This window comes from Pholcus phalangioides, unplaced genomic scaffold (assembly GCF_987345545.1).
Source record: "Pholcus phalangioides strain wild (caught in Gottingen) unplaced genomic scaffold, Ppha-v1.0 ptg000011l_1, whole genome shotgun sequence".
NCBI classification, from domain to species: domain Eukaryota; kingdom Metazoa; phylum Arthropoda; class Arachnida; order Araneae; family Pholcidae; genus Pholcus; species Pholcus phalangioides.
The window spans coordinates 51,770,055-51,783,473 of NW_028301604.1; the positions used below are offsets into that span (position 1 = coordinate 51,770,055).

At 36.4% G+C, this 13,419-nt stretch overlaps 1 protein-coding gene across 1 annotated transcript in view; it reads left to right on the plus strand.

The window, feature by feature from the left end:
• The window catches only part of LOC149080545 (protein qui-1-like), a 149,618-nt gene that overhangs the window by 101,616 nt on the left and 34,583 nt on the right, over positions 1-13,419 (plus strand). The window contains exons 16-18 of the mRNA XM_089239645.1: positions 2,339-2,462; positions 10,098-10,285; positions 12,254-12,597. Coding sequence (XP_089095771.1) covers positions 2,339-2,462; positions 10,098-10,285; positions 12,254-12,597 — 656 coding nt within the window. The remainder of the gene's footprint in view (positions 1-2,338; positions 2,463-10,097; positions 10,286-12,253; positions 12,598-13,419) is intronic.

Consider the following 13,419-nt stretch of genomic DNA (forward strand, 5'->3'; position numbering starts at 1 on the left):
AAAATTAAATTTGATAGTTTGAAACATATACCGTCTCTATTAAAATGTATGAAATGTCTAAAATATGCTCGTTATTTGGAGATTTTTTTTTCTAATCAAAAGTATGTTTTATCACCAACGATTCAAAAGATAAAGAGTGTGTAAGGATATTACTTTACACCTTGTATACTCGACAAGTCATATGACATGAAAACAGAAATAGCATTAAGATGAAAAAACTACTGCAACTGCTGATATGAACTACGAGGTTTTCAATTTTAGCGATACAGGCACTACGTTCATTAGTTATGATGTGCTTTGTCTGGTTGATGGTCTGGTCTACTTTCCGTAGACACAAAAACCTTATTTTCGGAAAAAATTAAGACATCAGGTTTTGACACTAGGCCATTGATATACAGTATATGTGTTTTCGTTGGAGAAACTAGCCTTCAATTATTAGTGGCTCGATTCCATGCCAAGTAGTCCGAATGAATGCCGTGGTTTGTGTTTTGTGCTACTAAGTTCATCTATAGAGCTTTCTTAAGTTTATACACGATGCGACTATTTTTAGCCCTTTAAGCGGTTCTAAAAATTTTCCCGATTCGCATTACAACTGCCACATTTAAAATTGCGAAACCCCTTCACAAATTGCCACCTATTTTCAAGAAGAATTTTTTTTCATTGCGAGCTGATAACGGCTTCTTCCCCCCCCCCCCCCCCAACAAGAAAAACTCCGCCCATCGTTTTTATTTCCCTCACTATGATACAAAAAAAATCGTTTTGTATCTTTGTACTGAGCATATACAGTATTTCTTTATAGTGCTGAAAGAAGGAGGGGAACAAAAAGTCCCTTTTTCTCACTCTTTCTCTTATCTAACTTTGAACAAGAGCTGCCTCCAAACACTGGCAGTTAATTGATTGGGGGGAGGGGATGGAAAACATGTTTTACTGTAAAAACGACTTCAACGCGTTTTTAGAAGCCGAGATATTTCGGTGTGACTGAAATAAAGCAGATAAAGTTTGACGAGATATCCCTGAATTGTTGTTGAAAGGGTTAAACATTTTTTCCCTCGTGTCATCTTAACACTGTAAGGTCAGAGTTGTCAGTCCGATATGGCTAAAATACGTGGCGCAGTATACCTCCCACTTTACAAAAACAATTTTCGAAGTCAAACTTGATCTCCTCTCCTCAACAGGAAAATCCATATCAAACTATTCATAATTCAACTACGCTTTGGCTTCCCCATCATTTATTTTGATAAAAATAAAATCTACGCAAATGTGGATTCCAATTGCACGTTTTGCAACATGGGAGTAAATGAGACCTGGTTTTATATTTTGCTAAGGTGGCCTACTTATAACTCATACAGAGTGCATTTTCTGGGACAAGTCTCGACCGATGATATTGTAACCTATCTTAATGATCACACAATTCATCATAATGGTATCCGTATTTTTTTCCGTGCCATTTCTAATTTCCATTCTTTGTTTGACTGATGACCATACACTATCTTCCAAACATATTTACTTTTATTTACTGTATTTTATTTTGCGCATGTAAATAGTTTTTATATACTTATACTAACTTTAATTTTGTGTTTTTACTTATTTACATCTTGTTTTTACTAATTCATGCTTCGTAATCTCATTTACTCAATAATCTCGCAGTTCTATTGTAATTGCCATTACATTTACGTTGTCGTGGGTCCATACACCCAAAAAAATTGAGAATATGGCTGATTGATGATGACTTGGAGATTGTCGATTAGATTCGAATTAGGGCCACATGCTGGCCGATGGAGAAATTCACTTTCGTAAACACGAGCCAGCTTTAGTTCAATTAGAGAAGAAAAAAGTCGAAAAAAAAAACCTATTCTGTGTTCTAAAAATCGGAGCCATACCTTGGTCATGAATTTTTTGTTTATCATATCTGTAAGAAATGCTAGATCTTACACAACCAATTTTCATTCTTAGAAATTAACATACTTATTAAAGAATTCACTGCTATGGAACAGCACATTGTACCGCTACAAGGCAATTTTGATTGGATTGCCAAGTGAATGAGTGTTTCTAATGGTTTTTCTTTCTTTCTTTCTTCCATCTGATGAATAAGCGAGAAAAACAAGTTTCGGATCATAATTAGTGAACGGTTTTTGTTTTTTGGTTTTTTTTTCGGAATACGGCTTTTGTGAGAAATATGTGCTCTTAAATTTAGAATGTGATCAATCTTTTGATTTCTGTTTTGCATTATTCAATGTCATGCATAGCAACCATTTCGGTGTAGTTTACCGTCAAAATTTATTTTATTTCTAGTATCTAAATATCAGCACTCAAAATAATGGCTTGCAACGTTTTATAGGTCACAGAGACCGAATAATGTCTCTTCATATGACGTCTTCTGGTCGATACTTGCTTAGTGGGTCTAAAGACTCCGAAATTGTCGTTTGGAGTATAGAGACTTTCCTAGAGTTATACAGATTTAAGTAAGATTATTTCCAAGATTATATATCACACGTTGCTTACGTGTAAAGCAACATCATGCGCTATATATAAATGTTTACTTCCTTCATACAGTTTTTTGTTTTGTACATTTTATCAACTGTCGGCCATCGAAAATAGAACATTCATGAAGGAAGCATCTTATGACCTGTCCAACACGACAGGTTGAAAGTCGCCCAATGACTGGCACACCATAGACTATCTATAACATCAGATGAAATTATGCAATGTGCAGAAGCGTGAGCGTGTGTATGTGTTAAAGAGAGATTCTGGTACCTCTTTCGCATTCACAGCACACTTAGAAACTCCAAACATACACTTATACTACTACCCAATCTCGAGGAACTTTTGCTTGCAGCACCCTAAATTCCTAACACGCACTAGGGTGTAGTCTCATACCGATTTAGTTACGCTCGATATAGTTTTATCTTTAAAATTTCAGATCCCTAATCGATTGCTTTGCATCGTATGGTGCCATTGCACAATGCTTGGAAATCACTGTTCGAATTGACGTACTCCCAAACATACATCAAAAACAAATTTCTTTCACTCGGATTTCGTGCATTGTCACAGATTGCAGCTACGAAAAATATAGATTAAAAACATTTTCCAATTTGAATAGATCTGCATATAATGCTACATTCATTTTAACCTTTTAACTCATGTTATTTGCACTATTATTGTAAAAGTATTCACGGTTTTTATCTCTTATCCATTGTGGTGTTGTATTTTGGATGGCCAACAGAGTACATTCGACATTTGAAATTTAAGAGGGTTTTGCTTGCAAGATATCACTGTTGAAACATGCCATGACTTTCTGTTTTTAGAACATTTTTGTAAGACATGCGGGAAAATTTATTTCAAGTTGAAATTCAGAAACTTTATAAAAGAGAGTATACAGTATATTAGAGCTAGAGCAGATCCAAACTTTATACTGCAAAATTGTAGTAAAGGGGAAAATTTGTGATGCAAAAATTTATTTCTTAGAAACTACTATATGATTTTAATTTAAATTTGTTACAGAATCGAAACACTCATTATTTAAATTTAAAAAATATCATTTTGACATCTTCCGTATTCTCTATTGCAATCGTACACTTCATATTCAAATACATGGAAAATATTACTTGCTTTAGACCCACCAAGTATGCGGTTTCTATCTGTTAAAGCAGTCTCTACAGCCGAAAATTGCAAGGGTGCATTTCCAGGCATTTCCGTTTCGTTCTCAGAAACTCTATGCTCTTATCTCATAACTCTTCCCTATTAAGCTGGAACGACACTAAGCGTACTCGGACTTGTACTCAAGTGATTTATGAGTTCCCGCGTAATGTGGATGGGGTGATAAGCAATGAGTTGGCGGCTCGTAAAGCTGGGATCCCACAATGACTTGGTCCTGACGTAGGGTAAGATAACAAAGGTAAAAGATAGTAAAAAGGTAATTAAGGTAAAAGATAGTAAAAAGGTAATTAAGGTAAAAGATAGTAAAAAGGTAATTAAGGTAAAAGATAGTAAAAAGGTAATTAAGGTAAAAGATAGTAAAAAGGTAATTAAGGTAAAAGATAGTAAAAAGGTAATTAAGGTAAAAGATAGTAAAAAGGTAATTAAGGTAAAAGATAGTAAAAAGGTAATTAAGGTAAAAGATAGTAAAAAGGTAATTAAGGTAAAAGATAGTAAAAAGGTAATTAAGGTAAAAGATAGTAAAAAGGTATAATTAAGGTAAAAGATAATAAAAATTCTTTTTGGACACAATAAGCCGCAAACCGCCAAATGCTATCGGCAACCGCAGCCGGCGTCAAGAAAAGCCGTACTTTTTCGGAAATTTCAAAGGAAGACGTTTGGGGGGGGGGGGAGAAAATCTCCCGTTCCGTCATTATTCTATGGCCTTTGTATTGAAAGGCCTCTGGGAAGCAATAAATTATTATATAGGTCCGAGGACAATGCCTGGACCCAGTCATTGTGGGATCCCAAGAGCCACTCAATGTCCGTACGTAAAAGCGACTTGTGCCTGTATGGCAGAAAGATGTTGCGCTGCGGATAAATATATATTCTAGAAACCTTGGATAAAACCGGTTTGCACGCTGATGATTAAAAAAAACAGAAGTCAGTCGTTGACGAGTGCCAATCTGGGGGCAAAAAGAGCCCTCAGGTTCCCCGCGGAATACGTATGACTTTTGCTTTTTTCCCTCTTTTCCACCCACTCAAAAACTGGTTGTGACCATAGGCGGAGATAGACTTGGAAGTCTGGGGGTCACGGTCATTATTGCTGAGGGGGGGGGCTAGATGATGATGATGACAATTCATATATATACATATATACATTAGATCAGTCGACTGCACCTTTGACGCTGGGCCCCCCCCCCCGTATCTCCGCCCATGGTTGTGACCACCATCTCCCCAGTTTTCCATCATACAAGGCATGGCGCAAATATTCATATGTAATTGATCCTAACGAGTAGCCGATACGTTTCGTAAAACTTGTCATCCACATTACATTTTATTGTCGAGTAATTTGGCTCACGCGTCAAATTATTCGAGGCAGTTCAATTACGCTCATAGTGTGTACCCAAATTACAGATCACGACTCACCACAAATATGAACGTTTTGACACTAAATATTTTATTTCTTCTCTTTACGAAAAAACATTTCATCGTTTCAAAAATACATTCTATAATACCGAAAATAGATTAGTGATCTTACTTATCCACATAAACGCATAAAACTGCGGTGGTGCAACAAAACGAAGCACAGAACAAATAATTCAACTTTATATTTAAGTCAAGTTATTCAATCATGTTTTTTTTTCTCTTTTGTAAATAATCGTGTCAGTAATTAAAATCCGTTTGTGTGTTAACGTTGATAACGAGTACAAGACAAAATTTATCCACAAAAGCAAAGAATAGTTAAAAGGTGCCACTATACAGAGTGAACGTAACCTGTTCTGCCAAATGAAAGGGGGGGGGGGTGATACACAAGCCCAAGTAGAAAATGAAACACCGATTATCTATCATAACTGACCCATCATCATCCTGCCAAAGATAATTCAGTAGTTTTAGGGTGATTTTGGGGTACTGATTCCGAATCTTTGGTTTTGTAAGATGGGCTCTACTTTTTCAGATAAAGTGAGAATCGAATTCCAATGGTAATACATGAGCAGCATACGAATCACATTGAAACTGTGATTTTAGGGCCTATCATTATAATAATAGAACTAGGATATAAATGTGAGGTATTGTATTTATGAGGTGATAAAAATAAAAATTAAAAAAAATTCCAATACATTTGGATTTGAGTTATTTCCCCCAAAATATGAAATCGTTTTGTCAAAAAAAACCTTACGTGATCGAAAAAAGAGGATTGCATTTTTGAAATCAGCAAATCCCACAGTCACATCAAAACTAAATAAGGTTTCAAAAAGTAGTTTTTGTAGACCTGTGTAATTAATTATGCAAAAAATGCGTTCAGTCTGAAAGAAATCTGAATTTGTGAAGTTTCCGCACCACTTACACACAAATCAAGCATATATTTGGAAAGAACAGAAAAATGTCTATAAAGTGACGTGAATATCGTCGAAATATCTGGATTTAATGGCGAGTTACAAACGCTGAAAGATTGGAGAAGTGCAAAATAGAATTGTTACCAAAATTTTTACTCAACAATTCCGCAAAAACACTCTTCTACTTACAATCTGTAAAATTTACTAAAACTTGTCCATTGCACCAACTTTCGAAAGAGCCTACAATAAACCATACCGACGATCTAGTTTAGGAGAAATTTAATCTTTAGTTTGCAATACACCACTGAAATCTGCGTTCGCGAAGTAATTTAGACCTACATTTTTAATTTTTAATTTAACCTACAAATAGTAGGTTTTGGTGATAATTCAATTTTTCAAGGATGATGTCACTCTCCGCTACCCATACGAAGGTTCTTAACCGCTTAACCACGTCGCTTACAAGCGATTGACAAGAAATGGTAACCTTGTCTAACCTAAGCGCATGTTAGAAAAAGGAAGGAAAGAAAGTAAAAAAGTAAGAAAAAAAACAAATGAAGGAAAACAGTATATATATTACTATACTCTCTCTCTCTCTTATCTGTCATACTTACAGATAAGAGAGAGTAGGCACGAAATATATTTCTCTTTTCACCTACACCTACCTGCTCTCTTTCACTCTTATGTACATGTATATAGTAGAAGCTTTTCACCTCCTCATCACGAAGATAAATAGAACTATTTTTTTTTTCATAGGGTCGCAACAAAGTTTCGCGGTGATGAGGAGAGGAAAGAAAACAGAGAAATTCTTGTTTGAATCTATTCCACTGGCGTTCGCACGCAATATTACGTCCTTGATTTCATCAGCCAGCTGTTAAAAACATTCGTAATTCAGTTTTTCACTTCACCAATCTCTCAGTGCTTGTAGCTCTCCATTAAATACAGATATCTTGTAGGTAGGTAGAGGTCAGTGGTTCTCAACATTTGGAATCCCGCTTACTTTTCGTGATTGGAAGGCCTAGCCATACATATGGTTAATGTGAAATAAATGGGTAAAAATGAAACAACGAAACACTCACGGCCCGGTTTCATTGATAGTAACACCGCTGTAGATAGAGGTAGCGTCACCTTACATTTTTTCTGCAAAATCAAATTGTCACCAAAATCTGCAACCGCCAATTTGTTGCATATATACTGTATATCGACAAACGCTGAATTCGGTGATATATTGCAAACGAAAGATTAAATTTCTCCTTAACTGGAAAACCAGTATGGTTTACTGTAGGTTCTGGTGAAATGGACAAGTTTTTCGTTGAATTTGACCGATTGCAGCTAGATGATTGTTTGTGAAATTCGCGGTTAAAAATTTTGATGAATTCGATTTTGAACTTCTCCAATATTTCAGCTCTTGTGTGGTATAGCTAGCCATTTTATTCAGATATTTCAATGAAATTAGCGTCACCTGATAGGATTTTCTCTGCACTTTCCAAATATGTGCTTAATTTGCTTGTAAAATTTCGAGAAACTTCAAAAATTTGGGGGTTTTTTCATACTTGACAATTTTGTTCCACAACACTGGGGAACAAAATTTTTGTTGTATTTATACAAGCACTTAATCTTACCTAAGGGTGTGAACATAGTGCGTCCGTACTTCAGATTCTGGAAACCCGCGTCGATTAGTTAAAAACCCAAAATTCAAGTTAAAAAAGTTGAAATTCGGATTTTTAACCAATCGGAGATGACGAGTTTCCAGAATCTGAAATACAAACGCACTATGTTCACACCCTAATTCGAGTATGCTGATTTCAAATCTGAATTTAGTTTTTCCCTATAAGCTCTAGATTTTTTTCAAAATAGCATTTTTAGTTTCTTCCGAATTAATTTTTTCTGACACTTTGCAGGCAAGAATTTGCTCTTATAACTCTTGCGTTTGTGGACTTTATGAGGAAAATTTTGTTTGATGCTCCAGCACTAGTCCACCATCATATTTTTGTCCCAGTGGCCTTGGTAGCGCTCTTCCATCGTCTTGAAATCTTGATGAAATCGCTCTCCCTGTTCATCATAGCCCCAAGATTCTTGGGGAATTCATCAAGTTTATACAGGAAACAAAGCTTTACACTCATGTTGCACCAGAGCTCACGAAAATCCAACAGCATTCTAGAAACCAAAAGAAACTTTTATCACGAACCCATCACACACTTGCTGATCTTGCTCAGTGTCTTCATCTTCCGATAAGCCAAAACCATTAAACACAGTAATCGGGCGTTGCTCAGTGTGGAATTGGACAAATAACGGATGCAACATCAGGGTAGGAGATCTTGTGCTGATTTTTATTGCAGACACACCGTGTGTGGACCAGGCAAAAATAGCAATTAGTTATGAGATTTGTGGGTTCCCGCTAAACCACATGATAACTCCAAAAAGCAAACCCTTTCATTTTCCTTTTGTTCAGTCACGAAGCATTTTCTCACAGTTATGACACACAATATAATGGGTCCATTTCTTGTCGTGGTCCCCAAGTTGAATTTCACAATAGGCTTTATAAGCACGCTTCACAAACAATGAAATATTACGCCGTTGACGAACAAGGGTGTAGCAACCATATACATAATAGAATGCATTAGGACAATTTGAGCATCATCATCTACATGAAGAAGCCATGAATCAGATCTGAAACGAACGCCATAAAATGAACTTGTTTACTCAGTTTCAAACTAACACCGAAAATAACGCTAAAGAGCGAGAAGAATATGAGATTTCCTCATCGCATCTCTGCAACTGAAATGTACTGTGGTCGTCTACCTGACGCCACGCTCTTCATGCTAGAAAAATGCTGCCCTCTAGTAGCCACTGGAAGTAAATTTATGAATCTGATGCTACAGAGACTGATAAATTGACACACTAGTGAATCTATACAGTAGTACAACTAAGCTAGTGTCTAAGCTAGTCGTTAGCCCGGGGGACGTTTGGCCATGTATCAGTATACAATATCAAACTGCATAAAAACTAGAGCTTGCAGAGAAAAATCGATTTCAGATTTGAGATCGGGGATAAGGAAATAACTTAGATCAGTTGAAAAATCTCATGCAACAGAAAACGAAAAAAAAAATGTTCCCCAGTGTAATCCATTATCCACCATAACTCGAAAACGATTCGAGATAGGACAGGGTTGGTGGGTGTTTCTCATGTTCCACTTGGGCTCGTCTATCATTCCTTTTCGTTTGGTAGAACAGGTCACGTTCGCCCTGTACACATACACATTTGCGTTACACCATTCTCTTGATTCATTAAGTTTTCACTTCGATCAATTTATGCAAGGACCTAGTTTCACTTGAAACTGCAGATTCTATTGAATCCCGAACATATTGTTTCCGAAGCATATTGTTGCTCCTTGCGAGTCCCAGATTTCACTGCAAGATGTAAGCACGCGTGTTCTTTGACTGTGATTATCAAACATAATTTTAGCAGTTAAAGTTTAACGTTGTACTTCCCAACTTGAGTTAATTTAGGAAAAAAAAAACTTCTTCCACGCAATAGAATTTTATCGCTTGCATGTACTATACTGTATTTATTTACAATTATATCATACGAGTTATGTAACTTCAAATTTTACCAATAAATTGAAAGGTTTTAAAAATAAATATGCGCATATAAACTGAGGAGCCAAAAAAACTGGAAAGGCATGCGTATGCAAACCTGTGGAGATATGGAACCAATCAGAGTACGGCACTGCGGTCGGCAACGCCTATATAACACAACAAGTGTCTGGCTTAGTAGTTAAATCGGATATCTGCTACAATGGCAGGTTATCGAGATTTAAGTGAGTTTGAACGTGGTGTTATAGTCGGCGCACGAGAGATGGGACATAGCATCTCCGAGGTAGCAATGTGCATCTGATGATACCATTGCTTTTGACGTTCTTTTGCGTATTTCCTGAGATATGAGCGCTTAAATAATTCCGTCACGCAACTTTTTGTGAATATTCTCCCAGTATCGTTAGATGATTAAAAAAGACGTATTCACGTCAAAATACGAAAAATTTGAAACTGAACTTGAAGTAACTCTATGTGTATTGAAACTTTTCACAATTTTCTTCCTTAAGGCCTCTTATCAAACTTTTTTTTCCAGTTTTCATACAACTGGAGTTCAATGTATAACCACGACGTTTTCAGAGACAATGATGATCAGTGGATCAGATGCGGGTGTTGTTATCATATCCAAGCTAGACAGTAACAAGATTATCCGCCGTCTTGAAAATCATCGAGGCGCTGTAAGCAATGTCGCAGTCAATTCGGGAGATGATATTTTTGTCTCTGGTGTGTTACATTTTTTTTCTTCAGATATATAAAATGATTTTTTATTAACATATAGCAACGTTTTTGAACTTATTTTATGTGCAGTGTGTAAAAATGTTATAATTCTCAAGGCCGCAACTAGAGGCTTGGTCATTTTCATCATTTTTGTCGTACCACGGTCATTTCCTGCACACGAGAGCTAATCATAGCGGGACCTACAATTTATTGCCGATTCCGAACGGCAGCCAGTTTTTGTATACTTACCGAGAGGCTGGTGCGCTAGCCCTTCGATGTGGGACTTCCTGCGGTAACAATCATTTTTTCGTGGTCATGCAGCCGTTTCTTTTGTAGCCCTTAGGTGCTTAGTCAGCCGGGGCAGCACGCATTTTGGCGCCCCCTTGTAATGTTGAAGTAGATGTTAATAGGTGAAATTTTCGCGCCTCCTGGTTTGGCGTCTGGGGCACCAGACCCATCTGCCCCCCCCCTCCCGTTGCTGCCCGGGTAATTCTGTTGTAGTACAGAAAAAGTAACGACACAATATTATACTTTCAGACTGACGTATGAATATTCATTCATTGATTCGTTATAGTTTTTAAAATAAGAAGCAACCAGTAAGGCTTCACGTTTGTAAAAATTCAGATTGCGACTTCGAATTTTTGTTTTAGTTAGTTTTTTTCCGATTTCTTAATAATTTTTCTTCGTGCTGTAGTTTCTTTATATATTTTTGGCATTTGTTTTTAGGTTAAATATAGGCCCTGTATATTGGAACACACACACTGTATATTGGAAAACACATATTAACTATTTGAGTGTAGAATTGAATCGCAACATTAGGAAATTTTATTTTATCAAGAATAAATGTCCCAATCCATTTTGAAACTACTTTATTTTGTATTAGTAGAATCTAGATTGAGTTATGGCATTACATGTTGGGGGGGGGGGGGGGTCATACTTCAGCAATCTTTCTACACTTTTCGTCACGCGTAAGTCCTTCATCCGTATCATTATGGGTAAAAATAGACTTACGCATACTCAAAGAAACTCCCTCTACAACATTTGTATGTTTATAAAATTTTAAAAGGTTTTTTAAACGAAGTGGCCATCTCAATCAGAAGTTGCACATAAATCTGGAATACAATTTAGGCGTCATATTATACAGGTACCAAAATCAAAGAGACTCGTTTCCAAAAATTTTTCCTTTATTCAGCTCCGAAAATATTTAATTCACTTTTTCATATGCTGCTAAATGCTGATTTCTTGCAAATATATCTACTCCATTTCTGTTGCCACTTATTTCTTTATATTATATTCTTGCCGCTGTGGTGGTCGAGTGGTTATAGTGACGGACTCGCGATGCGAGGATCCGGGTTCGAACCCCACAGTGGTGGTCGGCTGAAGTTGGTTTTCTGTGGTTCCCAACTTCAAGGCGCAAATGCGAGCCGATCTCCCCGTTAAAAAGTCTCGCCACAGAGAGCAACAGTCCTACAACGAAAAATCATTCAATCATAACACTTCACTCATAGTTTGAAAAACTGGTGGCAAATGGCAGCACTACACATAACAAGCATTACAGAGAAACAAAAAATCTTCACGTCAGGTTTCACTACACGTACACGCACATTCCCGCATGTACCGATTCGTTGGGGGTTCCGCGGGGGGTTGTGGGCGGGGTGCATGTGTGGTGTAGCAGTAGTAGGTAGGGCTCGTAGGTAGGGTAAAAAAGGGCTCGGGGATCCATGATGTTCTTAAGTCAGCCACCTCGTTGGGCAATTTGCATGTTGTGGTGTTGTATTTGTATTTATATATATATGTGAATTCTCCCCCCCCCCCATTATTATTTGTACTGACAAACATGTAAAAACCATTATTTTTCGGGGTTCACAAGTTAGCTTAGCCCCAAAATGTTTTGTGTCCGTATTTTTAACTGATTAAATTAAATTATCTTATCTTATATACTTATATACGTGCTGCTGTTTGTTTCTTTTACAGCATCAACAGATCGCTGCATTTGTATATGGAGTCTTGAAGACCTCACCTTGCTGAACACTATTCATCTTACTAGTCCAATAACTCACATGGATATATCGAGAGATTCTGCATTTCTTATACTTGCATGTACAGACCAATCAGTTCATGTGAGATCTCTAATAACTGGCTCTGACGTACATTGTCTTTACGGTCATCCAACTCCCGTGACTTCTTTATGCATTGCCAAAGATAATTGTAGGTGTATTGTCGGCTGCAAAGATGGAAAATGCTATATTTTTGACATTCATTCAGCTAAACTTATTCAAACTTTAGCCGGCCATCATGACCCAGTTTGCAATGTCCAGGTACGGAACAAAAACTCTCTTTCTGCTTAATTTCATCATTAAAAAACATTTAAAGAGCTTCACTTTCGTAAACTTTCAAACATAGTTTTTAGGAGCAATACTTTTCGAATAACATAGATTAGGGGTTTTAATCTCTTTTTTTTTTTTAATATGAACGAATAGTACCTCTCCTCAACAATTATTTTAAAAAAACTGACGAAAAAGCATAATTTCCTAAAAATTTTCATTAAGTTGGCAGTACTAAAAAATAATCATTTTAGGGAATTGTGAGCGTTAGCGTAAATTATAAGAATTTATTTTTTAACTAGCACATGTTTCTTTATTTTCTCCTTTTTCAATGAAACGCATTTTTTCTCTCCCCAACGAAAATTCGCCAATAGTGGAAGATTAGCGATCATATCTAGGAAAAGAGATTATATTCTAGTTCGATTTTTTTTTTTTTTTTTCGAATGTATTCTTGGTTTCAGAACAGGTTTTTTCGAGACGGTTTGCTCAATGGAAATCGGGGGATATGAGTGGATATTCGTCTCATTACAGTAACCCGCTCCTCCTTACCTTGAAATGTGACTGTACCATTTTTACTTGTTTTTATTGTTATTTTGCCTGTGTAGTTTGTATTTTTATACTTCCTGTATTATAGTGGTATCAGTTTCAACAGAGAGTTTTCGCAAGAAATGAAATAACTGATTAGGAGTGATGAACATATAAATTAACAAAGTAATTTATAAAAAAATAAATGTACACGAGTGTATATTTACATAATTATTTAAATTGGTTTTACTGTACTGTGTCGCATATGTACTTATGTTGTTTATATATAAC